Here is a 27,766-nt window from a genome sequence, read left to right as displayed (position 1 = left end):
ATTGCCTTAATCGAAACAGACTTTCCAGGTTAAGGGACTAATACCCTGATTGAATTATAAGGTCTAGTCCTAATGCTAGAACTTTTTGCCCTTAGTGAGTTTCTTAACATTTCCGAGACTCAGTTTCTATCAACATGAAAGTTAATCCATATCCTCTATACTGTTGTGAAGTGGAATCTTAGTAGAAAGAAATCATTTATGTCAAATTTTATCAAAATACCATTACAGTAGTTAATCAAAAATAGATAAATCAAAAATAGTAGATAATCAGAATGTTAGGGTTAGGATTTAGGGTTTAGGGTTAGGTTATAGACTTGAATGTTAGTGTTTCATCCTCCCAGATTAATAATGCAAACTGCCAAAGGGTGCATAATTGCATCTTGGAGATACAAGATGGAGATATCTGGTTGAAATGGCTGTGTCAAAAGAATTACCGGATGTTGTCATAATAGACACAGGCAGGTATGAAGCTGGTACGTAGTACTATAATTTTAAATTTTACATGAATATGAGCTATATTAATAGGTGTTTAGTGAATAAGACCCCAAAACGTAATTCCCTCATTTTTCAAAATATTAGGACAATGACAGAAATCCAACATGAACTATCTTACAGAACTTATTGAAGGAATAAAGGTATTTCATATAACTGAAGCACAGAAGGAGTACAAGATACCTGTAGGCCTTGGAAACATCTGAAATTAGGAGCTAGAACACCATCAGGAGATACCAGCATGTATTTCTGTCTCTGTCTCTTTCTTCTTTCTCTGACTTGCTTCTCTGCTTGTCAGCTAATCATTTTCTTTCACTGAAGATTTGTTTCCTCCCTGGACAGGGAATATGGTGCTAACAACTGCAAATCCTGTATCTCTAACCGTTAGAGATTTACTATTTTTTTCCTCAAGTTCAGTGAAAAAATTGCCAGGGAAGAACTTTGGTTGGTTCAGTTTGGGGTGGATGGCTACTGCTTGACCCAATCAACTATGGCCACAGGGGTGGAGTAATTTAAGAATGGAGCATTTCTCTCTAGAACCACATGACTGAATTTGGGGAAGAAATTTTTCCCAAAGGAATGCGGATGTTCTGGGCACATTAAAACAACAGTGTCCCAGAGAAGACATACAGATGGCCAAGAGGCACATGAAAAGCTGCTCAACATCGCTAATTATTAGAGAAATGCAAGTCAAAACTACAATGAGGTATCACCTCACACCAGTTAGAATGGGCATCATCAGAAAATCTACAAACAACAAATGCTGGAGAGGGTGTGGAGAAAAATGAACCCTCTTGCACTGTTGGTAGGAATGTAAATTGATATAGCTACTATGGGGAACAGTATGGAGGTTCCTTAAAAAACTAAAAATAGAATTACCATATGACCCAGCAATCCCACTACTGGGCATATACCCAGAGAAAACCATAATTCAAAAAGATACATGCACCCCAATGTTCATTGCAACACTATTTACAATAGCCAGGTCATGGAAGCAGTGTAAATGCCCATCAACAGATGAATGGATAAAGAAAATGTGGTACATTTATACAATGGAATATTACTCAGCCATAACAAGGAACGAAATTGGGTCATTTGTAGAGACGTGGATGGACCTAGAGACTGTCATACAGAGTGAAGTAAGTCAGAAAGAGAAAAACAAATATCATATGTTAACGCATATATGTGGGATCTAGAAAACTGGTACAGATGAACTGGTTTGCGAGGCAGAAATAGAGACACAGATGTAGAGAACAAACGTATGGACACCAAGGTGGGGAAAGCAGGGGTGGGAGGTGGTGGTGGTGTGATGAAAGAAAAAAAAAAAACAACGTCTGTCTATTACACCAAGATCAGACAGAGTACTAGAGTGCAGGGCATTATTAAATTTAGGTTTAGTCTTTGGGTTTTAAGACAGGAATAGAAGGCTAGAAAGAGTACAGAGGAGATAAATAGTTAAGGAATGATATAGAAATAAAATCTATGAGGATATAAGATGGCAGCACCTGAAAAGACGACAAATTAGTGTTTTTTTCTGTCTTCTTAGTCTTAACAGTGTTAAGCGTATGTATGTCTTGATAATGTTATGCATAGAAGAGTTAGTATGTATATGTCCTCCCAGAGGACAGATACAGAGTAAATGGACTTCCCATTTATACACATATTAAATATCAAAACACGAACTCCCAGTTCTGGCCATGATAGATTATTGGGTATTGGAATTATTTTTCTGCTGTAAACAACTATAAAACTGGACATAACATGTGAAGCAACTATTTTTTTTAACATGCATTTTAAAATTTTATTTATTTATTTATTTTGGTTAAGCCGGGCTTAGTTGCGGTGTGTGGGATCTTTAGTTGGGGCATGCGGACTTCTTAGTTGCAGTTTGCAGATTTCTTAGTTGCGGCACGTGGACTCTTAGTTGTGGCATGTGGACTTCTTAGTTGCAGCATGCATGTGGGATCTCGTTCCCCCACCAGGGATCAAACCCGGACCCCCTGCATTGGGAGTGCAGAGTCTTACCCACTGGACCACCAGGGAAGTCTGAAGCAACTATTTTTAGGTATTAGAAAACAGGACAGACTTGTGATTATGGACAAAATGAAAAGATATAAGGTAACCTCAAAACTTATCTTGGCTTTCTCCTGGCACTATACAAATTGTTGTACAGAGGACTAGAACTCAGAGAGCAGCATCTTGCCTGGCAGAGGAAACAGAGTTTGCGTTCAGGGCTTCTGGGATGGCTGGAATTTGTGGATTAGGGTATTGGAAAGAAGGGATCTCTTGTCTTTGGCCAAGTGCTAAACTGTGTACAAATATGGTAAGACTCCATGCCACCAAATTGTTACTGGGGGTCTGTGAGTCAGAGGAAGTCTTATAGTCTGGGAAATATTGCAGTTTGGAACCAGCCAGAATGGAAAGATAAAACACCTGAGGCATTCAGCTGAGACATGAAAAAGGCCACACCACAGGAATAGGAGTACTAGAGCCCTAGAATAAGAGCTACTCTTGAGCCACCCTAACAAAGCCTAAATCCAGGCCTTGACAGGATGAGTTTAAAGCTCCAGTAAATTAAATGTGCCTATAAATTAACATGATCCAAATTCTAAACATTGTATCCACAATGCCCAGCATGTAATATAAAATTACAAGACATTTTAAAAAGCAGGAAAATGTGACCCATAACCAGAAGGAAAAAAAGTTAAGAGAAATAGACTCAGAGTTGACACAGATGTTGGAATTAGTAACTAGGGAATTTAAAACAGCTATTATAAATATGTTGAAGGACTCAGAGGAAGGTAAACAGAAGAGTAACTCAACAGATAAATGGAAACAATAAAATCAGAAGACTGACAGCACCAGCTGTTGGTGAGGATGTGGAGCATCTTGAACTTTTAAACATTATGAATGGGATTGTAAAATGATATGATCACTTCGGAAAACTGTTTGGCAGTTTCTTATAAATATACACCCACCCTGTGTCCCATCAATTGTACTCCTAGGCACTTATACAGGAGGAAGGAAAACATGCCCATGATATGACTTATACAAGAATGTCCATAGCAGCTTTTGCCATACAGATCCCAAACTGGAAACAACCCAAACATCACTCAACATCAGAAAGAATAAACAATACGCTGTGTATACGGTGGAATACCTACTCATCAATAAAAAGGAAGGCACTGCTGATGTAGTCAACATTGGTTAATCTCAAAAGTGTTCTGCTTCATGAAAGAAGCATTACACACAAAAATACATACTGTATGATTCCAATATATGGAGTTCTAAAATAGGTAAAACTAATTTATGATTGAAAAAAAATAAGAAAAATGGCTTTATGGCAGGCTGAGTTGGAGGAACTGACTGGGAAGATAAGGGAACTTACTGGGTCATAGAAATATGCTAAATCTCGAGAGGGTTTGGGTTATAAGGATGTATGTATTTGTCAGAAGACATCAAACTATGTGTTAAAACTTGTGCTTTCCACTGTACCTCAGTACGATAGAAAATTTTTTTTCAAAAACCAAACACCAAAACTGGCTAGCAGAAAACTGGTAGAAATTTTTTCTGTATGAACTTTAAGTGAGAGGACATCTTTTCACAATCTATTCCCATGTGGTAGAGCTTGCTAGAAGGTAAAGCCAAGATTTTCAAGGCCTACCAGATAGCAAGTGAAGATGACTAACTTTTGTTTCATCTCTGGTTTAATCCTTTGGGTTCCTCTGTGATTCTGTGTGATCAAATATGTGAGGGCCAAGATCTGAGGGACACATGTCTAGTGACTCAGAAACCAGAGCCCCCTTCTGACGATCACTGGGCAGGGGTGGGGAGATAAATAAAACCCTGCCAAGAACATCCTTATTTAATCAGTTGACCTGCTGCTGGTGAAATACTCTTTGTAGCACCCCACGAACTACAGAGGTGAAATGGCAGACTACTTGAAAGTTAATTCATGAGACCATTGTAGAAGAGGGGTTCATTGAAATTTACCAAGAACCCACACATTTCATTTTAATCATACTTGTGAGTCTGTTCCAGTTGTTTTACCAGAGTTGCTGAAATACTATAAAATGACTAATGTTCAATCCCCTTCTGGTTCCTCTCTCTGGCAGAAATACTGTGAGTGGTAAAAGGCCCAAGAGTTGGATGGTGGGAAAGGGAAAATGATATGTTTTCATATCCTGGATAAAATGCCCCTGGCCAGACAAAGTACAGCAGGGCCATCCCTGGGATTGAGCTTTCGGTGCCCCTTCATTAATGGCTGGAAAGTGATAGGCCCCGTGGACACTTCCCAGGGTTCCAGGGAAGAGGAGAGAGAGAAGACTTCCCAGACACCACAGGGCAAAGACCCTTAATCAGCAGAGCCTGTGAAGGCCCCGGGAGAACTGACATCTTTATGTTGGAGAGCATGAAGGACCCTGGTCACCGAATTCAGGGATAAAATATCCCCTCAGAATATGGCTATGCAGGCCCGAGGGAGAGGGGAGCTTTACTAATGTACAACGGGAAACCCCCTGTGGCCCAGATCAGTTACCTTTGATCATGGTCCCCTGGCTCAGCCCACATTGCTTTCTGATGGGCTTCTGATTGTGCTCCATGAGTCCCCACCCAGGAGTCTGTAACGTTGGCACCAAATCACCTATTTGTTAAGTACTTCCCTTGTGTCTAGCCCTGAAAACGACTGAAAGACCTCACCACTGATTTCTGAAATTGGAGATGTCTTCATGAGGTCATTTAGTAGCTTATAGACCCACCCCAGGGCAAGGAATGAACTAAGCGGTCTAAAGCAGGCTAATCAAACTTGACTGACCATCATATCATTGGAGAGATTTTTTAAAAATACAAATTCCGTGTCCATCCTTGAATATTTTGATGCAATAGGTATGAGATAAAGCCTTGGGATCTGTTTGGGGGGAAGGTCGTTTGGTTTATTTTTTGTCTCGTCTTATTTTTAAGCTAACCAGCAGGTCTTGAAAAGTCAGTCAGGTTTAATATGTTCATTTACTTCTGGGTAAGCCTGAACATATGCACCCTAGGATAGAAAACCTTTGATTTTTTTCTCCTGAAACTCTCCATTAAATTAAGACCACCTCACTAGAAAAAGAAAAAAAAAATCACCCACTAAAGCCCCCAAATTTACCAATTGTGAATTTTTTTTCATGATGATATCTCCTCTCAGAGTGACAATTATTATACAAATATGACCAGAGGAATACTGAAGTCTCCAACACCTTAACACAGGAAGATCTTTCCTATGGTTTCCACAGGTGACCAGGTGTGTGGAAAGGTGAGAGGTAAAGGGGGAAAACACACTAAGTGGGGAAAGTATTGAAGTGCTTCCTACTACACAGCCTGCTCTATACCTATTCAGACTGGCTACAGCATCCTCATTTTACCTGAATCGCTAGCACGGATCAGGGAGGGACACATGTGCCGGCTGGTGCACGCGAGAGGCCAAAGATGAAATGATGATATTGACCCACTGTGCCCAAACTCTGAGCAAGCAGATGAAGCATGAAGCCAAGGCCTTGCCAACGTTCAGCCCCATCCTTGCTGACTTCTTGTATATTTTGGGGTCTGAATTTTTTTGCAAGTGGATGATCCAGCATCCCTGTGACAGATCGGGGAAACCCTAGAGTCATTGCTCTCTTGTAATCATAGATGGCCATCTGTACGGCTCCTTGGCTTTTAAAGCAGTCGGGAAGGATGTTGACAGGGAAGGAAACTGAGAGTTAAGATACTAATGCTGACCAAGTGTGGGAGGAAAAATAATCAATTCAAGTAACTGAGCTTCCTGAATAACAGCAAACCTAGTCATGTTAGGCAAAAACCAACCTTTATTTCATGCTCTGATATGATCTCACTGTAGCAGTAAGTGTACACACATGCCCACATACACACACACACTCACACACTCTGTAACCTTCCCTTAGTAGCTATGCAGTTAGGGAAAAGATGCAAGTAGAAATTAAAATAAGGTACTAGGTTCTTTAGAAATGATCCACCTTGAAAAGAGCCTTTAGGGCTCGGGTTGTAAGGTATAACCAGTTTTAAAAGATTGCTAGGTGAGAGGGTGCTACTTTCCCCTTTCTGTAGACAGACCATCTGCTTTTGCAGCATTTTAAAGTAAAGATCTGAGTAAGGGCAACTCCCCAGTTTGGTATATGAGGTCCCCAACACTGTGACCCTTATCCGCATTTTCATACTTCCTGTCTGCAAATGCTTTCTAATTAAACCAAACTGGACTTCACATCCTTTCCTGAATATACTTTTAACTCTGATCTCCAAGAGTAGAAACCATTTCTTCCCTCACCCAGAGTGTCTTTACCTCCATCTTAGTCTGTCAGTATTTGAGCCCTCCTTCAAGACCCACCTCATGCCACCTCTTCATAAAGGTTGAGCCATTTCTTCTAGTCAAATCTAGCCTTCCCCTTTCCCCACACTGCCTTAGTGTTTTGTTTGTACCTCCCTCCAGGCCCTTCTGTGTTCTGTACCGTATTATAGCTGGCAGCTTCTGGACAGTTGCTGGGACAGGACCCTGGTTATCTCTGCATTCCCCACACTACGGGGCACAGCTCTCTTAGAACAAAGACCCTGGACTTGTTATGAGAACATCCAAGCCTGGAACACCATCCCTGCCACTGGTGGTGGTATTAACCATGGGCCAGTTGTTCATCCAGGGTGATATTCAAAATACTTAGTAACTGGCACGGCACAGGCCCCATCAGTCCACACAGATGCCACTTGGACAGACTGAACATCAGCCCTGTTTTTGTGCCTTTTTCATCTGCAAAGTGACTATGTCCCTACCCACCTCACAAGGTGGATGTGATGGTCAAATGAGACCAAGCATGTGGAAGTACTGTGTAAGGTGAAAAGTGCTGTGCTCAGGCGTGTCCAGCTGTTTAGTGTTATTTTCAGTGTCACGTGGGGTTGGTGGCCCTGCCCTCGGCATCCCCTCCTACTCTGCTCTGCTCAGAGCAGGCTCCAGAGCTGACCAAGGACTTGCTGATCAGTTGAGGACACAAGTCGAAGAAATCTTGGCATCAACCTATTAGATCCCACAGAAACTCAGGATATCAGCTTCTTCAGGCATCTCCCTTTACCCTTTCAGTCCTGAAAATGTCAGTTTTTCAGTGGATATATTTTGGCAGTTCTTACCTAGATCGCAAGCCCAGGAAGCTTTTTGAACTGTAGTCTAAACTTTTCTCACTTGAGGAGAATCGTTCTGTTGTACAATGACGTTAAATTTCAGGACCCTTAAAGATACCTGGGAATCTCTGATAGTCACCGTGTCAAGGGGATGCTCTGTCTAGATCTGTAAATGGAATTAAATGCCAGTGGCATTAACACAGATTGAAAGAAGAGCCTGAACATTAGGTCCTGCTTTATGTCCTTACAGTTTCTTGATTCGTCTTTTTACCCTTTCTTCTTAAAGACTGTGATTATTCCTTTACCATCACCTCCTTGCATCCCCTCACATCTCAGGCATAAAAATCCTTTCTACATACATCTTTCTTCCAAAGACATTTAACTCTTTCAATAAGTGCACAGCTACTGTTTTGTGTTTATCACTGGCTACTAGTCAGTATCTGTTCTTATACAGAGCAGTCTCCCCTTATCTGAGGCTTTGCTTTCTGAAGTTTGTTACCCATGGTCAACTGCAGTCTGAAAATATTAAATGGAAAATTCCAGAAGTAAATAATTCATAGGTTTCATTTTCTTATTTTTTATGGGATATTTTTAAATCTGTGTTTTTTTATTTTTATTTTTTTATTGAAGTAGAGTTGATTTACAATATCATGTTAGTTTCAGGTGTACAACAAAGTGATTCAGGTATATATATATGTATGTATGTATGTGTGTGTGTGTATATATATATATATGTGTATATATATATATGTGTGTGTGTATATATATATATATATATACTTTCTCAGATTCTTTTCCCTTATAGGTTATTACAAAATATTCAGTACAGTTCCCTGTGCTATACAGTAAATCCTCATTGTTTATTTTATATATAGTGGTGTGTATCTGTTAATCCCAAATTCCTAATTTATCCCTCCTCCCCTTTCCCCTTTGGTAACCATAAGTTTGTTTTCTATGTCTGTGAGACTGTTTCTGTTTTGTAAATAAGTTCATTTGTACTAATTTTTAGATTCCACGTGTAAGTGATATCATAGGATATTTGTCTTTGTCTGACTTACTTCACTTAGTACGATAATCTCCAGGTCCATCCATGTTGCTGCAAATGGCATTATTTCATTCTTTTTATGGCCAAGTAATATTCCATTTGTGTGTGTGTACACACACACACACCCACACACCCCCCACATCTTCTTTATCCATTCATCTGTCAGTGGACATCTAGGTTGCTTCCATGTCTTGGCTGTTGTAAATGGTGCTGCTATGAACGGTGAGGTGCATGTACCTTTTCGAATTCGAGTTTTCTCTAGACATATGTAGTGGGATTGCAGGATCATATGGTAACTCTATTTTTAGTTTTTTAATTGCATGGCATTCCGAGTACGATGATGAAATCTCACACCGTCCTGCTTCATCCTGCCCAGGACATGAATCATCCCTTTGTCCAGCAGATCCACACTGTAGACTCTACCCACTCGTTGGTATAGGAAAAAACATACATGGTGTATATAGTATAGGGTTTGGTACTATCTTTGGTCGCAGGCATCCACTGGGGGTGTTGGAATGTACCCCAGAGACTACAGCCCTGGACTCAGAATGAGAAAATAACCAGCACAATAATTTGTAGTCCCTTCCTGCCACTTCCTAGCTGTGGGACTACAAATGAGTGGTAAGGATGAGTAATTTTACCTCCCTTGTGTCTGTTTCATCATGTGTGAAACAGCAACGTCTACCCTGCAGAGCTGTGGCGAAAATTAGAACGCCTATAGCAGGGCTCTTTTGTGCCCGTCTCAAAAGGAGATGGTTCTTATTATGATTACAAGACACTGTTCAGCAATAACCCTCAGGAAACTTTGAAAAAAATAAAAGTTTATTGCTTAAAAGACGTGGAAATTACACAGCATACCTAGGGCCACACAGCAAGGTTGGGGTGGGGGGAGGGAGAGAGGAGAGAAAGAAAGAAAGAGAAAGGGCACATGCAGGCCAGGGGTTCTGAATATATTGGGGTCGAGGGTGGGTCTAATGTTTGATGGGCTCAGTCTTTATTGGTGAATTTAAAACATAAGGGCAGGAGTTTATAAATTATGAGGAGAGGAAAAAACAAGTAGCCCAATGGTCAGTTATTGAAATCAACCACAAAGTCTAAAACCAAGGAGCCTCAGTGCGGGGAGGTGGCCTGGCCCTTTATCTAGTCTTGTGGCTGGCAGTGTGTTTATTTGAGAGATAGCCGTCTTTGAAGGATGCCTCTTTGAAATGGATTGCCTCAAAGCAAAGTCAGGCACTTTTGCTACAAAACAGAAAAAACAAATACAACTCTCACCACAATAGCCTAGCCCACCCAAGCACCAGGGATTCTCAGTACCGTCCCAGGTAGGCTGGCACCAGAAACCCTCCAGAGCTGAGATGGAAAGGATGTGCCTTTAATCTTCTCAACCCAGAATGAGCAGCAGTGGGATACAGTGGAAAGGGCCGGGCTTGAGTTGAAAGACCTGGACTCACGTCAGGCACTCACCACGCACGTGACTTTAAGGAGCTCACCTGACCTTACTCCGTTTCCTTGTCTGTAAAATAATAAAAATAATACCCATCCTGCAGATTTGGTGTGAGGTTCAAATGAGCTAACGTGCGAGGAGAGAAGGCCCTAATAAATGCATGTTGTTGGTACTTCAGCAGTGGCGCGAGGTTTCGTGTGCTACGTGACTACTGTCGGGCAGCCTAGATATTTGGGACCCACCAGTCAACCAGATATCACAGTGGTTTGGACTTAGTGCAGGACCTTGTTCTCCCCAAAAGATATCAAAGTGCTCTCCTTATCTTGACTGATATCCTGATTATCTCTGTGCTGGGAGGGATGGAGGCAAGATAGTATCAAGCTTTTATTCTGCAAACGAGCAAATTGAGGCTTGGAAATGACAGAGCTATCCCAGGGCTTGGTAGCCTGGGTTCAGATCCCAGGACTGCCATTTACGAGCTAAACTTCGGCACGTTGCCTTACCCCCTTTTTAACCTCGGTTTCTTCATCTATCATGACCGATACCACCCACCTCGTAGAGTTAATACATGTGAAGACCCTCTTGGAACAGGGCCTGGTACTGCGCTCCATGTATGTTTAACAGCAGGAGAGCAACAGAGACCACCAGTGGGAGAGGGAGAGGGAGAGAAAGGCCGGACTTTGAATGTAGTTCTCTTGTTCCGGTCAGATGCTGTATCTCCTCCGGCAGAACACCAGATAGTGCTCCCGGCCTTCCCATCTTCCGATTGGTATCCACTTTGTGAGTTTCAGTTGCATTTTGGCTATTTCTGTAAGATGGTGACCCAACACCAGTTCATGACTTGAGCTGTTTTGAAACCCCTTCTTATTTGCTCTTGGCTCCTGAGTAGAGGGCAGTTTTTTCATTCCTTCAGTGAATAAGAGATTCCTCACCCAGCTGTGAAGTTCTCTCTTTCAGAGTCATTCCTGGGTCCTCATGCAGATTCCTCTCTAGCGCCTCAGTAAACCCTAAGAAATCCTTCTGTCTTGAGGGCCCGAGGGGCGGGTTGCACTTAGAACGTAGAACTGGAAAGAAGTTTGGAAGGCCCCTACTTACTCTGCCGTGGATTGGAACCATGCTTGCAGGAAACCACATCTGGTCTCACGGGCACGGACAGTGTGACAGACCAGCGTGGACAGCCCCTCTTTGGGTTGTGGTTAAAATGAAGTATTTCATGAAAAATCGTTGTTCCACTCTGGAATAACGAAAGCCTAGCAGGAGCAAAATAGTGTCCCAGATCCAGCAAGAGAAATCAGACCAGGTCGCCACCGTGACAGTGCTTCCCAGTTTACTAAGCGTTTCTCTGTCTTTAATCGAAGGTAATCTAATCCTAACCACAACCGAAGAAGGGGCGAGGAGGCTTTCAGAATAACTTCTGTCTGATTACAGAAGATTTTACTCAGTCCTTTGACCATACACGACGGTGTGATGATGTTTTTTGTCCAGGCCTGTTCGTTGCAGAGAATTATGAGTCGTGAAAGCACAGTTTGTGGTGAGACAGTGTTGGGGGCAGTGCCATTTTATGGCAACGTACACCAATTGCTTCAGCCCTGTCGTGCACCGGAACGAGATTAACTAGGCGTCTAGGTCTGTTAGGATCAAATCAATATTGAGAAAAGCTTTCTGAAGAAGGCTGAGTTCGTGGCTAACCAGTAAGTCTCAGACAGGCCTTGTGTTATTTCACCGGGTCAGTGTTTGGAAAGTTCCCTTCTTAATACCTATCCAGCCTGTCAACAAATACGCTAAAAAAGGCCCAGGATTTAACAGACAAGATTGAAGCGATAGGAACGCGCTCCAGCAAGCAAGGAGAGAGCAGAGGGAGGGCTGCCCCAGATTCCCTTCCCTGTTGTGTTGTGTCTTTGTCTTGCGTCCGCTGGCCTCCCTCCAGCCACCTGTGGGCAGCTCTCTGTGTCCTCGGGAAGCTGAGCCTCGGCCCTGCTGCCTGTCCGACCCCCGCCGGGCACATTCTTGTGGTGCTGTGCGGGGGACGGTCACTGTGTGAGCCAAGTAGGCTGCGTTGACAGCAGCTCACCAAGGACTCAAATCACAGCTTCTCTACCCAGCTGGACAATTCGATTGTTCCCAGGGACTTAGATGGGCCTCGGAGAAGCGGCCGCCTGCCCAGGGTGTTCAGTGGGTGCCGCCTTCCAACAACGGCTCTTAGAATTTGAGGTCATGACTTCGTCCCAGAGTCCATCACCGGGTCGCAGACTCCATCACTGGGTCGCAGACTCCATCACCGTGTCGCAGACCCCATCACCGGGCCTACCCCATACCCATCACGCCTCCTCCCTCCCCTTGTCTTTTAGTGCCGGCCCAGCCCCCTGACCTCCACACTCGGGACTGTGTCCAGTTTGCAGAACTGAAGAGGACAGCTTCCCTCACGACTTCTCAGACCCCTGATTCTTGAGACGTGACAGGTCCGGATGGAGGCTGCAGTCCCCAAGGACGGCCACGGCCTCGCTCAGCAGAGGCAATAGAGCTGAAAAGCTCTTTTTCACTTTAGGCGATTCGTGCGCATGATTAGACATTTATAGATTGCAGTCGCTCATCCAAAAAATCTAGGTCATCCTTTACATAGAGCTTCACGCTTCGGAAGCAAAGCCGTGCGCGGGGAGGACCGTCCCCATTGCCGTCGTTTGGCTGAGGGAGTGGAGCTTCTGTTGCAGGAAGAGGGAGAGGTGGGCCACTCAGGGGCTGTGAGCTCTCAGGGCACTGGTGTTTTCACCCACGTGGCCACAGGCTCTCTGGGGTCTAGTCATCCTAGCTAAATGGTGCCAGTAACAGCCTTTGTGTTGATGTCATGAGAAGTGGTGGGTTTAAGGGTTCTGGTCTCCAGGAAGATTTTTAGTCTACACCGTGACTGCAGTGAGAAGGGCAGGGTTGGTATGTGGCTGTAGAGCTTTTGGGGGAGAAAAAGAGATATGGGTGTAAGAGGTTTAGCCTTGTAGCATGCACAGCTGGAAGTCAGAGCTCTTCCCAGTATACCTAGGCCTTACCCCACTCACCTCCCAGCAATCCCCCGAGGAGAGGTAGATGCCAAGGAAGGAGCCCTGGGCTGGGGGCCAGAGGGCCAATCCTGTCCAGGACCTTCCACTCACCAGCCCTAGACCATGGCCAACGCACAACACCTCGGTGTCCTCCTCTTTAAAGCTGTGCCCACGGTGCCAGCTGCTCACAGAGCGGTGCGACTCAGGTGCTCAGCCCAGGTGGTTCTGTCCCTTGAGCCTCAGTGCTGTGAAAACAAAGTCTTGCCCTCAGGCGTTGCCATCCAGGGAGAGCAGTGGCTCTCCCGCTGCTGGGGGCTTCAAGGACAGCTGTGTGTGCACGCGCACGCTTTGTCTGGGTCTGATATACCAGGTTATCCCAGAGGGGACCAGCGCGGGGCTTAGACTTACGAGGGCTGGGAGCTTCCCTTCTCCCGAATTCTCACCCTACGTTAAAATGTTCTTCCTTGGGTTAGAGCACCAAGTACTCCAAGAAGTCGCTGTTGCTATGCAGACATCTGAGAGGATCCACCCATGCGTCCTCCCCTCCTCCCCGAGGAATGTGCTCACCAGGGCTAGCTGGTCAGCAGTCACCAGGCAAGGCCCAGGGGGCATGAGATCAGGAGTGAGGTGAGGAGGAAAGTGGGTTTGGGAGCACCTGGGAACGAGGTGCCAGGTAGGATGGAAGCTGAGCAGGCACCGCCCTTCCGACCCCGGGTCCGTGGATGAGAGCGGCAGCCCGTGGTGCTGAGAGCTGACTGCAAGCATCTCCTCCCAGCTCCACCGTCTGACTTCATATTGGTGGCTTGGAATCGGCTGCAGTGGGGGTATTAATACCACAGAAATCTGCATGCACCACAAATCAGGGTCCCCCTCACCCCCCAGGAGAGCTGTTGTTTAAACTCTTACCAGTGCTCCCCCAGTGGCAGCCACGCGGGTTCTCACGCTTGCCCTGTGAAGCGAGACTCCGTCCTTAGCAAACCACTTGCTTTCTCCTGGTTGGAAAAAAGATTAAGGTGCTGCCGATACATGTTGTAAGCTGCTCAGGTAGTAAAAGCTCTGAGGGTTCAAAGTATGTGTGCGTCACCACATTCTTTCTTCGCATGCACTTCCTACCCCAGCTGCAGCTGTTGGCCCTAAAAATCCAGACCAACAAACAAACAACAAACCAGTAAACTTATTTCCAGCTTGTCAATTTTTCTGCACTCTCCAAACAGGATCTAATGAGTGTAACAGTCTTGCTGTCAAGTAGAGTTTATTTCTTTGGAACATTTACCGTGTCGTAATGCGTTCAGAACTCTGTGTGTATCTGTCAGGTTCTGCCTAGATCCAGTCTCTCCTGTTACTGGAGATACTGACCCGCATTGGCAGCTGCAGCCCTGCTCTAGGCTCTGGATCCAAACCTGCCCCGTGGCTTTCCGATACTAGCTTTCCCGTTACCATTTTCTGGCCCCCGTTTTCAACACACCTGTTCTTTTGTGTGATTCCCTCCCAATGCTGATAGCTTGCTTACCCTCAATATACCAATTTCTGATATTCTGTCTTCGGTACATACAAAATCCCTTCGCACATCAAGGGATTTCCATGGAAACCGAAACATAGGGGAAGAAGGGACTCTGTACTGGAGTTTCTCTGGTGTTGGACAGGTTTTATGTCCATTTCGCAGCGAGTCATTGCTGCCTCATCCCCCAGACAAGCCTTCACTGTAGGAAAGTTGCCCCCACCCCTCGTCAGCAAGAAGCAGTGCCTCGAATGCAGCCGTTTGCAAGTTTGTTCTCACAGGAGTCACATCATCAGGGAGCAGGGCATCACTCTAGGAGGCAAGCAGCTTATTTAAGATTAAACCACAGAAAGGAAGAAAAGAGGCTATGGGCAGGTTGAGAGACAGAGGGCTGGACCAGATGGCCTCTTGAATCCTGAAGCTTTGGGTCACCTCACTGCAGATGGCAAGAGATGCTTCCTGAATCACCACGACTGGATAGGATCTCTCCTTCCCCTGAACTTCGCCACCATTCAGCATGATCTCCACGGGTTTCACTTCTAACATTGACTGCCTGATATCATGAAGTATGTTGGGTGTGTGTCTTATTCTCCAACTAGACAAGAGTTTTCTTATAGCTCTTCATATCTCCTTTCGTGCCTAGGACAGTGCCTTGCACAGAGTCAATTAATTATAAAATGTTTTTAATTGAAGTAGAATGAAAGTTGCTCTACAGAGTAGTTAGAGAGCCATGTCCTCTCGTTGGAAGGGTGTAAGTAGAGCCTAGTCAGCCAGTTACCTGTGATGCCTCTAGGAGGAAGTAATGCAACAGCTAGAAGGTTGAGGTGGAAGACAGCTGAAGTCTTTTCCACCGTGAGAGTCTGTGATTCCATGAAGCATAGCTAACGCCAGCACTGAGTCTGATGATGGAAAACCAGTTGCTGGCTCACAGAGAAATGACTCTCCACATGGCTTTTCTGTTTGCTCTGTAGAGCAAATGGTCCACAGGTCGGGTGGATCTTTGACTAGCGTACTTCCCTAGCAGCACACATTGCTCCCCAGGTTGAGTGATGGAGTATGTAAGATGGGCAATTTATGTCCCACTGAGGTTTCAACCCTTTAAAGAAGTCTCCCCCTGAAGTAGAAGGAGAAGCAGATGGTAATGAGAAAATATGCACATTTTATTATGCATTGCACATTTTACTTATTAGAATTTTTGGTATGACACCCTGCATTTTTCAGAAGCCTAAAGCTGCAAACAAAATTAAATTATTCACTGAAATGTTTAAATCAGCTTACAGCAATTATATCAAATTATCAAAATAAAATCCAGCAGTCTAGAAGGTAGATTCCCCTTGACCAGCCACTTTGAAATCTGACTTTCAAAGGGTGGCTCTTCCCCTCAAGAAGGGAGAAGTGCTGCTCCGTGAGATGAGGGCGGGAGGGGAGTGCATCCTTGATGAGGTTGTAGGGAGGTCGATGGTCGAGTTGGGGAGAGATGGTGGCGGGAATGAGGGCAAGCGAACATGCCAGGAAGTTCTGTGGAAGCAGGGACACCTACGAGGGGGTTGTGAAACAAGGTGCCGAGAGGTGCCCTCCTGGCCTTACCGTACGCCAGCCTGCCCTCCCACAGAGCATGTGGGGATTAACACGCTGTAGTGGGGGACCATCACAGGACTCTGTGGAAGAAGGGGTGTGAGGCAAAAGTGGAGAATGACTGTGACCGTGAATCTTAGGCACAGCACCCTTCTTATTTTAAAGCCAACTTGAATGATCACTATCAATCCGCCAAGGCACGTGAGAGTTTTTCAGAAATCATCAGATGCGAAAAGCTATCCTTTCAAATGTGCATGAATTGGTTCCCATCCAATATTCCAGTGGCGTCTCTTAGACTTGTAGCCCTAGGGACTGGAAGAGATCTTAAAGCTCATCTACTCTAGCCCCCTTCCCCCATTCAATACTTGAACTCCCTCTCCTGACAAATGGCCATGCAGTGTCTTGGAGAGAGCTGGGGATCTGGAATCAAACAGCCCAGGAGCCAGATCCTGAGCTCCTCCACCCATTGTCTCTTTGGCCTAGAACAAACGACCTAATCTCTCTGTGCTTTCATTTCCTCAGCTGTACACTGTGAGCAGTATCAACACTGCAGAGGTGGTGTGAGAATTAGAAATAACCTCAAAGTGCTGAGCATAGCCCCCGGTATTGAGTAGGACTTCAGTAAATCATAGGTTCAATGCCAATTACAGTAATTGAAGAAAGTGTCCCTCTCCAGCCTCCTCTTGAATACACAGGTCTGTGATGCAAATGCTTCCACTGTTGGGCAGGCTTAATGGTTAGAATTTTCTGCCACGTGTTGTGCCCAGTTCTCTTTCCCATAACTTTTTCTATTCATCCTCTCTGGTTCTGCCATTTGTGGCCCCACAGAACAAGTCTAAACATTCTCCCACGGTTAACGTTACAAATATTTGAAGATAATTTTAATATCTCTACTGAGTCTTCTCCATGGTAAACCTATTTGGGTCGTTGAATCTTTCTGTATGTGACTTGGTTTTCATCTCACCCAGGATACTGCTACGCCCCTTTCCCTAATATATGAGCATCCATGGAAGGATGCTAGCCAGCCACAAAGAACAATTGAGATAGCAAGTCTTAGATTTTATTCATACCGAATAAGTCTGCGACTGTGTCCATAACTCCAGTAACATTCTAATGCATACCCTACAAATATATTTCAGTTTCTCCTGCTTTGTACCATAACGTACGGGAATAGAAGCACTACTATATAATTCTGTGAGGAAAGGTGCCTTATAAAAACTATATTGTCAGATGCTGACTTGAAAACTTACATCCGTATAATTGTGGTAGATTTGATTGTGTTATTGCCTCCTCGCCCAATTTTACCTTCTCTGTGTCAGTGATCTTTTCCATATGACTTTGAGGTTCCTGCCCTTTGACTTGAGATTCAGCAGTGACTTTCTTCAGCCAACAGAATAAAGCAGAAGTGACAGCATGCCAGTTCTAAGCCTAGGCCTAAGAGGCCTTGGATATTTCCAGTTGTCCTACAGCACCCTGCCATCACCATGAGAAGAGCATACCCTGGCTAGCCCACTGGTCCAGGGAAGTTGTGGGGGCGGGGGGCATGTAGGACAGGAGCCCTAGCAAAGCCCAGCCTATATCAGCCAACCCCTAGCCAACTTACAGACTCTTGAGGAGAAAGAAAAAGATTACTGTTTTCAGGCACTGAATTTTGGGGTGTTTTGTTATGCAGAATTTTTGTGGCAGGAGATAAATATTACAGAAATTATGTGGGCCAGAAAACAGATAGCAGTACTTGCCCCACCTCACCAGAGTGTAAGCTTTAGAATAAGCAATGAACGATTTATAAAACTATTAACAGGCCAGATGGATACTTCTTAAAAATGATTTATCAAATTGTAACTTTGTTTCTTTTATAAACTGTGGCCAAGAAGAAAATGTGTGTATATTATATATCATTAATGAACTAGCTAATGAAAAAAGCAAACTCCATATCCAAAGATACATGAAAAGTTAAGGGGTCTCCTATTTGGTGTAGTTCACTCATTTACTCAAGAAGTGTTTAATGAGTAACTGTCATGTATCAGCACTGTTGTAGACCCTAGAGATATGGTTGCGGAAAAAACAGACAAGGTCAGGTCTCGTGAAGCTTATATTCTAGCAGAGACTCAGAAAAGAAAAATCCAATAAAAAAAGAGAACTTCAGATCACTGGTAAGTATTGTGAAGAAACTCAGGCAGGACCATGGCTACCTTAAGTAGTTTAAGGAAGACCTTTCTGAGGATGTGACCTTGAAACTGAGACATAAATGACATGAATGGGCCAAGGGAAGAAAGGCCACACTGACGGAAATAACAAATGCAAAGTAGGAATAAGCTTGGAGCGTTCGAGGTATAAACAGTGGTATAGAGAGGAGTAATATGGTATGAAATGAAGCGGGAGGCTAACAGGGGCCAGAACATGTAGAGCTCTGTTGGCTATAGCAAGGAGTCCATGTGTTATTACAAGTATAATGGAACCCATTGAAGCGTATTAAGCACATGACCTGATTTATGGGTTTTAGGAGCTCACTCCTGGCTGCTGTGTGAAGAGCAGTTTGTGGGTAAGTGGATAAGAGTGAAAACAGGGAGGTCAATTAGGTCATCGTGGTAATGGCTACACAGCATGATGGCAAGGATGGGGAAACATGGAGAGGTTTGAGGCATATTTTGAAAGTAGAATCAAGACTTGCTAATGTATTGGATGCGAGGAAAAATGAGAAATGAAGGATGACCACTAGGTTTTTTGTTTGGGTAACTGAGAGGATGGCTGGTGGTACCATTTCCTGAGATGAGGAAAAATGGAGGAGAAGTGAATTAGGGGACGGAGAGGTCATGAATTTTGTTTGTATGCGTTAAGTCAGAAATTACACATCTATGTGGATTCGCCAAGTAGGATGTGGGATGTAAGAATTCGGTACTCAGGCCTGAAGATGTCTGTTGGGCAGTCATGAGCATATCAATGGTATTTTCGCCAAACGACTAGATGAATTCCCCTACCTAGAAGAAAGAAGTTAATTTTTTTTTTTTTAGAAGTTAAATTTTTTTAATTTAAAACTTAAAAAGTTTTAGACTCTAAAAATTGTTAGAAAAAAAAAAAGAAGTGGGAGGACAAAGCCACAGAGCACAGTAACATTTAAAAGCTCAGCAAACGAAGAGGAGACAGAACAAGAGCTGGAGAGGGAAGCTGAGAGAGTGTGATGTTGTGGAAGCCAAGCGAAGAAAATGCTCCAGGAAGGAGGAGAGAGTCGTCAGCTTGGGTTGGGTTGGGTTGAATGCAACTCAAGTCATAAAGTAAGATGAGGACAGAGGCATGAACCCTTGGATTTGGCAATGTGGACCTTGAAAATAAAAGATTGGAGACCTTGAAAATAAAAGATTTTGTGGAATAAGAGAGGTAGGAGAGGGCTTCCCTGGTGGCGCAGTGGTTGAGAGTCCTCCTGCCGACGCAGGGGACATGGGTTCGTGCCCCGGTCCGGGAAGATTCCACATGCCACGGAGCGGCTGGGCCCGTGAGCCATGGCCTCTGAGCCTGCGTGTCCGGAGCCTGTGCTCCGCAACGGGAGAGGCCACAACAGTGAGAGGCCTGCGTACCGCAAAAAAACAACAAAAGAAAGAGAGGTAGGAGTCAAAAATGGTATGGATAAAAGGGAATGGGAGATGAGAAATTGATGACTGAGGTTTTGCTGAAAAGGGGAACAGAATGGAGAGGTGCCTAGAGTTTCAGGTTTTTGTTTTATTTCATTTCGTTTTAAATAGGAGATTCTGGGGTGTGCTTCAATGCCAGTGGAAGTAAACCAGGTGAGAGAAAGAGGAAAGTTGATACTGGAGGAGAGAACGTGGACAAAGACAGTGTCAGTGTCCTTGAGAAAAAGGAGACCCAGAGCTCAGTGGAAGCATTGACCTGTGAAGTGCCTTCCATGGTAATAGAGGAAGGCAGGCAATAAGAGTAATAGAATGCAGGTAAATTGGTGGATTTGGCGGTGGGAAGGTGAGCGATCTTGTCGCGTTTGCTTATATTTTCTCAATGAGCTATGACTTTACCTCATCATTTGCGAGTGAGCCAGAACTTCTGAATCCTGACCCCAAATGCACTATGTCCTTCATTTACCATTTGGTCTACTTGGAAAGAATGAAAATGATAGCCCCTCTTGTGTAATGTGCTTTAAAGAGCTAGCAAATGATCAAAGAATCCATGTATATTCTTTCATTAGATATTCTCCCCTGAATCATTCAAGTTCCCAGCAGGGAACAGAATTCACATGGTTTGTTTAAGTGAAGACACTTTAATGATGGGGGCCTACTTACAGAGATGAGAGTGGAATTAAGAGATGCTGCACCCAGAGACTATCAACAGCCAGAAGTCGTTACCACCCTCAGGAGCAAAGGGTCAAAAGGGAGATTAGTCTATAGTATTAGATCCCAGTGAGAGCTAGAGCCCTCAGAGAGGGACCAAGCAGCGTGATCACTCATTGAAGAGACCTGTAGCTACAGGCAAGTAGTGCCAAGCAGAGAGGGAAGGAGAAAGAAATACCTACTTCTCTCTCCTCCCATCTCTTGCCGATGCATCCCAATGGCTGAACCCAACTGGAAGCTGGCTAGCAAGGAGCCTGGTGATGCAGTCCATGGTGAAGGACAGAGACTGGATCTGCAGTGAATAACCAGCACAGCCCCTAACACTTCATGCCGTAAATGTTAAAAGATTTTGAAAACCACTCCAGGGGGAATCTTTGCACCCAATGCCATTGTATGGAATGCATCTTGTTATGTGGTACCAGCAGGATTTGCAAAACCCAAGTAAGGAGCCAACCATGATCTTTGATACAAATCATCATGGGTACTTGTAACCCACCCATAATCTCCAAAAGTCATGTTTGCCCATAGTCTTCCTCCTTCATTCCCATCCAGAGCGCACTGCCCGTAAAACTAGGGAAGCTTACATTTCAGGGCCCCTCGTTTGCATGAGCCCACTTCCAAGGCCATGGGGCAGCCCTAGAAATGTATTCATATGGTCATATGTTTTTGTAAAACTTGCAAGAATAAGGTATTTTAACTGTAATCTGGTAAAACTATAACTTTTTTCCCTCTGACCCCAGAAAGGACTTCCTCCTTCCCCCGTTATATGCCTTTTAGGCATCACAAAGCCTGGATCTGCTTCTGCTTTCAACAGAGACTCGCATGTACCGGTGCAAATGTGATCCTTTCCCCACGATTCTACCACCTTTCTGGCAGCGTCGTTAAAGAGCCTCAAAATGGACACTTGGGGTTGGGGAGGATGCAGCTGGAGGATAAAGAAAAGCAAAGAACGGAGGGATGGATGTGTGGTGTCAGAGTCAGTGGGGGCAGGGCGCTGGGCCTGCAGAGCCCGCCCTCTGGGCCTTCCACCGGGAGTGATGGGGGGCTGGCAGGTGTCCCACCAGGTAACTAATTCCTCTCTGGGGCCTCGCTCAGAAGCTGCTCTTTATGTTTTCAGATGCAGACGGAAACCTGTGTCGAAGTAACCAACTGTTGCAAGTCATGCTGACCATGCACCGAATTCTCATTTCCTCTGCTGAACTGCTCCAAAAAGTTATCACTCTATATCCTTTAGCACAGTGCCTGGCGGTCCCCAAATGGGATTCGTTCAGCAGTGTCTTGAAATTTGAAGGATGCTTTCACTTTGGTTGGTTTGGCATAACCCTGAGTGGTTAATGGGTTCATACGTCCTTTCATGGAACGGTGTGCGTGTCTGTGTGCGTGTGTGTGTGTATGCATACGTATGTATGTGTATCTTCTGTTGGGCGAGGCAATGTTATTGATGCTGATTGCTCTGGGAAGAGGCCAAAGAAATCAACATGCAAACACAGTCTTCTTTGTTCTTGCTAGTGAAAAATAGTTTTCCTGTAGATTAATCAAAATTCATATTTATCCCATGCAAAATGACAAGAGTGCAAGCATGACTCAAGTGATAAACTGCATTGTGGCTTTCCTGTCCAATTCTTCAGCCTTCCTCAGGTTCTGAAGAGCGCTTTCTGATGCCGGAGCATCTGGAGAGTCTGCTGGTGCCTTTTTGCTAAGGCAGAGGCACTGGCTACGTGCCAAGCAAACCCTGCCGGATTCTAACCTTCTTTTGGGGGTGTGAATGGAGTTGGGTGGAGAAAACGGCTGCCTTCTCCCTCTCCCTGATGACTGATGACACTGTGGGCTGTAGGTGGGCTGAGACTGTTTAGCACCTTGAAGCCCAGGTCCCTGGCACTGAGTCATGCTTTGTAGCTGTTCTAATCCTTTACCACCCTCCTCAGCCATCCCTTTTCATCTCATGGCACACAGAAAAAAACGTAAAAAGACTGAATCTCTTCTCTAAAGTGACTCATAAACCTTTACCTCTCATCTCAGAGGAGGTGTTTTCAGTGGCATTCCAAGGGTGCAACCTTGGGAGGGGTCCACGTGATGAGAGGTGCAGGTAATAATTGGATGTCTGGTCTGCAGAGAATTTGAAAACCGTAATAAAACAGACTCAGAGTTGGTCTACTTTTTATTAACTCCACGTACCAGCAATTCTAAACAATGTCAGTGATTAAATACTCCTCGCTGAAAAGATTTTGTTGCTCTAAGGGCTGAGCTGTACCTGGGGCGCCTGTCTTGGTGCCCCGCCGGGTACCTGCCCCCACGGTGACAGCAGAGCTCTCTTCCTCCCCATCCTCCCTCCCACTCTCACAGAATCTTTCTCTATCAGTTATCTCCCCTCTCTCCTGTCCTTCTAAACCCTGCCTCTTCAGGGGCACCTGCCTCTCAGCCTAAAACACATTCAAGTCTCCCCAACCTAAAAATAAACTCTCAACCCTGCCTCCCCTTCATTCCATTGATAGGGTTAGAAATGTGATGCACAGACTTCTTAAAATAGTCCGCACTCACTCTCTCCCATCGCTCAACTCCCACTCAGTCCTTAACCCGACTGTGGGCTCCACCCCTGTACTCAGACTTTCCTCTGATGTCACCAGTGACCTCCTAGCTGCCAAGCCTGGTGGCTTTTGCTTCCACCCTTGTTTACAGCGATGTCCGTGTAGAGGCCTTGTTGACACCCCCTGCCTCTCCAGACTCCCTCCAGGGCCCTGGGAACTGCACCTTCCCGGCTCTCCCTCCTCCTGGGCTGCCCTCCTCCACCTCTCCGTCCAGCCTCTTCTTTGCGTACCTCCTCGAGATGGGGATGACATCCTGGTTTCTTCTCACTGCACTTCCCCTGGGTGATTTCCCACCAGGATTTCCACCACCATTCCTCTGAGGTCTTTCAAGTCCATATTTCTCTAACCCAAACCATTTTTTTTTTTAACGTTTGTACCACTTTATCCTGCAGACACTGCAATCTAATATGCTTAAAACTTAACTCATTAACTCACCACCTCAACTACTACTACTACGAGTTCTCCTTTGATACCTGTATTTTCAGTTTCAGTTCATGTTATTGCTGCCCATCCGATGGTCTTAAAGCGGCAACATCAAAGCACTCAGAGTCCTCCCTGCCTTTCACCTACAGAGTCCGTCACCCAGTCTCAGGGTTCCTGCGTCAGAAGTGACTCTTTTCTCTCCATTCCCATGTCTCTGCCTTCGTTTGGGCCCTCACGGTCTCTCTCCCCAGCCTCTGTCCCATCCTGGGCTTCTCATCTTCACAGCCACCCTCTCCCTCGTTTATCCACCTCTGCAGTTACTTTCCTGAGAAGCGAATCAGGCAGGCCATGCTCCAGAGCCTCTGCAAATAGAGGGTAATGGCGGATCCTCGGTTGCCAGGAAATGGCCCTCCACAGGCTGGCCCAGTGTGCCCCTCCTGCTCTATCCTCAGCTCTCTCAGAAACCCTTTCCCCTCCACGGTGAACGTCTCAACATACCAGACTGGAGTGGCTCCTTTTACCTGTCAGTTAAAGAAGCTCGGATGGCTTCCTTTTGTTTCCTGTTTTTCCATTGTTAAAAGAGAGAGAGAGAAAAAATTTAACAACATGCTTTGAATAGTTCAGATGCCTGAGAGGTACAGCCAGAACTGCCCTGGTACTTCATGGCCACAGCACTGCCTATGAGGACGTGGAGCCTGAAGCTTGCAGCAAACAATGACGATTACCCCAGGTCAGCAGATGCCTGAGCCCCTGATTACTGGCCTGCGTGTGCTGCTGTTTGCTTCATCTCCTCACGTGAGAAAGCAGTGCCTGCCTTGCTCGAGGCTGCCTCCGCTGTGGCACCAGGGCTCTGCGACCTTGGGAGGCTCTGCCCTCCTGGATGGCACCTGGCAGTGTGCACTGGGGAACGGACGTGTGAAGAGAAGGGTAGGGAGCAAACAGAAGGAAGATAAACTCCACGATGAAAGGCACCATGTTGATTCTTATGTCCACCCAGTTGTCTTGAGAAAAGTGGGTTTTTTTTGTGTGTGTGTGCCTTCCTCATTAATGAGGAAGAAGTTAAATCTTTCAACAACTAGATCAAATAATAAAAATATAAACTCTAAGATGTATTTATCTAGAATGTGCCTTATGCTTGAATCTCTTTGCACCGAAGGGATGCATTTTCTTACCCATGTGGTATAAAGAAATGTAAAATGTCATTCTCACTCCTCCCTCTTATGTCCAAAGAAAGGCAAGCATTGGAGCCATTCACTTCATGAAATTTGCCAGTTGCCTGGGCTTATTTTTTGGATTACCTTTGTTCTTGGTGTGTGTGTGTGTGTGTGTGTGTGTGTGTGTGTGTGTGTGTGTGTGTTTTGTGTTTCTGTTTGATTTTGGTGCTCTCAGGGAGAGATTTTATAACAGTAAATCTATCAAAATTTAGGTTTTTTAAGTTAAAGTCATTTTATGAAATGTACAAATTCCACAGCCATAGTTTTTCTTTAGGGGTTCAAGTTTAGCTTGCAAATCTTACTGTTCTTCCTATAAGTCTAGAATGTCCCACCAGGCACTTTTAAGGAACCTTGAAAAATGTTTGGTTAATTGGAATAATGGTTTTAAACTATAATTATGAATTTTATTTCTTCCAGTTTTATTGAGATATAACCGACATAAAATACTGTGTAAGTTTAAGGTGTGAAGCGTGATTCATGATAAGTTTAGTGAACATCTATCATCTCATAAAGATACAAAATTAAAGAAATTTAAATTTCTTCTCTTGTGATGAGAACTTAGAATTTTCCCTCTTAGCAACTTTCATGTATAACGTCGAGCAGTGTTCATTATATTTTTATCATGTTGTACATTACATCCCTTGTACTTATTCATCTTATAAGTTTGTATCTTTTGACTGCCTTCATACAATCCCCCTTTTTCCCATCCCCTGCCTCTGGTAACCACAGATCTGATCTATTTTTCTATGTTTGTTGTTTCTTTGTCCGTTTTTGAAGTATAATTGACCTACAACACTATGTTAGTTTCTGTTACGTAACAGTGATTTGATATGTCTATACATGTCAAACTGGTTACCACAATAAGTCTAGTTACGGATATGTCACCCTACAAAGATATTACATAGTTATTAACTGTATTCCCCATACGGTGCATTTCTTACCCATGTCTCATTTATTTTGCAAATGGAAGTTTGTACCTCTTAATCTTCCTCACTTATTTCTTTCTTCCCCCTACTTCCCTCCCCTCTGGCAAACACCTGTTTGTTCTCTGTACCTATAACTCTGTTTTGTTATGTTTGTGCATTTGTTTTTCCACATTCCACATATAAATAAAATCATACAGTATTTGTCTTTCTCTATCTGACTTATTTCACTTAGCATGTACCCTCTGAGTCTATCCATGTTGTCTCAAATGGCAAGATTTCATTCTTTTTTATGGCTGAGTAATATTCCAGTGTGTGTGTGTGTGTGTGTGTGTGTGTGTGTGTGTGTGTACGTACCATATCTTCTTTATACTTTCATCTCTTGATGGACACTTAGGTTGCTTCCATGTCTTAGCTATTGTGAATAATGCATTGAACACATGGCTGCATATACCTCTCCTAATTAATGTTTTTGTTTTCTTCAGATAAATACACAGGAGTGGAAATTCTGGACCATATGGTAGTTCTGTTTTTAATTTTTTGAGGAACCTCCATACTGCTTTCCATAGTGGCTGCACCAATTTATGTTCCCAGCAACAGTGTGCAAGGATTCTGTTTCTCCACATCTTCACCAACATTTGTCATTTGTTGTCTTTTTGGTAACAGCCATTCTAACAAGTGTGAGATGACACCTCGTTGTGGTTTTGATTTGCATTTTCCTGATGATTAGTAATGTTGAGCATCTTCTCATGTGGCTTTTGGCCATTTGTCTTCCTTGGGGAAAATGTATATGCAGATCCTCTGCCAGTTTTTTAATCAGGTTGGTTTTTTGATGTTGAGTTGTATGAGTTCTTTGTATGTTTTGGATATTCACCCCTTATTGGATATATCACTTGCAAATATCTTCACCATTTAGTAGGTGGCCTTTTCATTTTGTTGGTGGTTTCTTTTCCTTCACTGTGCGAAAGCTTTAGTTTGATATAGTCCCGTTTGGGTTTTTTTTAAATAAATTTATTTATTTATTTTTGGCTGTGTTGGGTCTTCGTTGCTGTGCACGGGCTTTCTCTAGTTGCAGCGAGCAGGGACTACTCTTCGTTGCAGTGTGCAGGCTTCTTATTACAGTGGCTTCTCTTGTTGCGGAGCATGGGCTCTAGGTGCGCAGACTTCAGTAGTTGTGGCATGCGGGCTCAGTAGTTGTGGCTTATGGGCTCTAGAGTGCAGGCTCAGTAGTTGTGGCGCACAGGCTTAGTTGCTCTGCAGCATGTGGGATCTTCCCAGCCCAGGGCTCGAATCTGTGTCCCCTGCACCGGCAAGAGAATTCTTAACCACTGTGCTATCAGGGAAGCCCTAGTCCCATTTGTTTATTTTTGCTTTTGTTTCCCTTGCCTGAGGGGACCTATCCAAAAACAATGTTATGAAGACTGATGTCAAAGATCATATACCTATGTTTTCTTTTTAGGATCATATACCTATGTTTTCTTCTATACGTTTTATGGTTTCAGGTCTTACTTTTTTTTTTTTTAACATCTTCATTGGAGTATAATTGCTTTACAGTGGTGTGTTAGTTGCTGCTTTATAACAAAGTGAATCAGTTATACATATACATATGTTCCCATATCTCTTCCCTCTTGCGTCTCCCTCCCTCCCACCCTCCCTATCCCACGCCTCTAGGTGGTCACAAAGCACGGAGCTGATCTCCCTGTGCTATGCGGCTGCTTCCCACTAGCTATCTATTTTACGTTTGGTAGTGTATATATGTCCATGCCACTCTCTCGCTTTGTCACAGCTTACCCTTCCCGCTCCCCATATCCTCAAGTCCATTCTCTAGTAGGTCTGTGTGTTTATTCCTGTCTTACCCCTAGGTTCTTCGTGACATTTGTTTTTCTTAAATTCCATTTGTATGTGTTAGTATACGGTATTTGTCTTTCTCTTTCTGACTTACTTCGCTCTGTATGACAGACTCTAGGTCCATCCACCTCATTACAAATAGCTCAATTTCGTTTCTTTTATGGCTGAGTAATATTCCATTGTATATATGTGCCACATCTT

General features: G+C 44.3%; 1 protein-coding gene across 3 annotated transcripts in view; it reads left to right on the top strand.

Moving 5' to 3' along the window:
• RASGRP1 (RAS guanyl releasing protein 1) overlaps positions 1 to 27,766 on the top strand; it is an 85,081-nt gene that overhangs the window by 17,823 nt on the left and 39,492 nt on the right. For all 3 annotated transcript variants that reach the window (XM_065900203.1, XM_065900208.1, XM_065900212.1), the window contains exon 3: positions 21,690 to 21,795. In XM_065900203.1, coding sequence (XP_065756275.1) covers positions 21,690 to 21,795 — 106 coding nt within the window. The remainder of the gene's footprint in view (positions 1 to 21,689; positions 21,796 to 27,766) is intronic.

Source organism: Phocoena phocoena, chromosome 2 (assembly GCF_963924675.1).
Source record: "Phocoena phocoena chromosome 2, mPhoPho1.1, whole genome shotgun sequence".
Lineage (NCBI taxonomy): Eukaryota > Metazoa > Chordata > Mammalia > Artiodactyla > Phocoenidae > Phocoena > Phocoena phocoena.
Note: the sequence above shows the minus strand (reverse complement) of the source record. Positions and strands in the feature narration are given on the sequence as shown.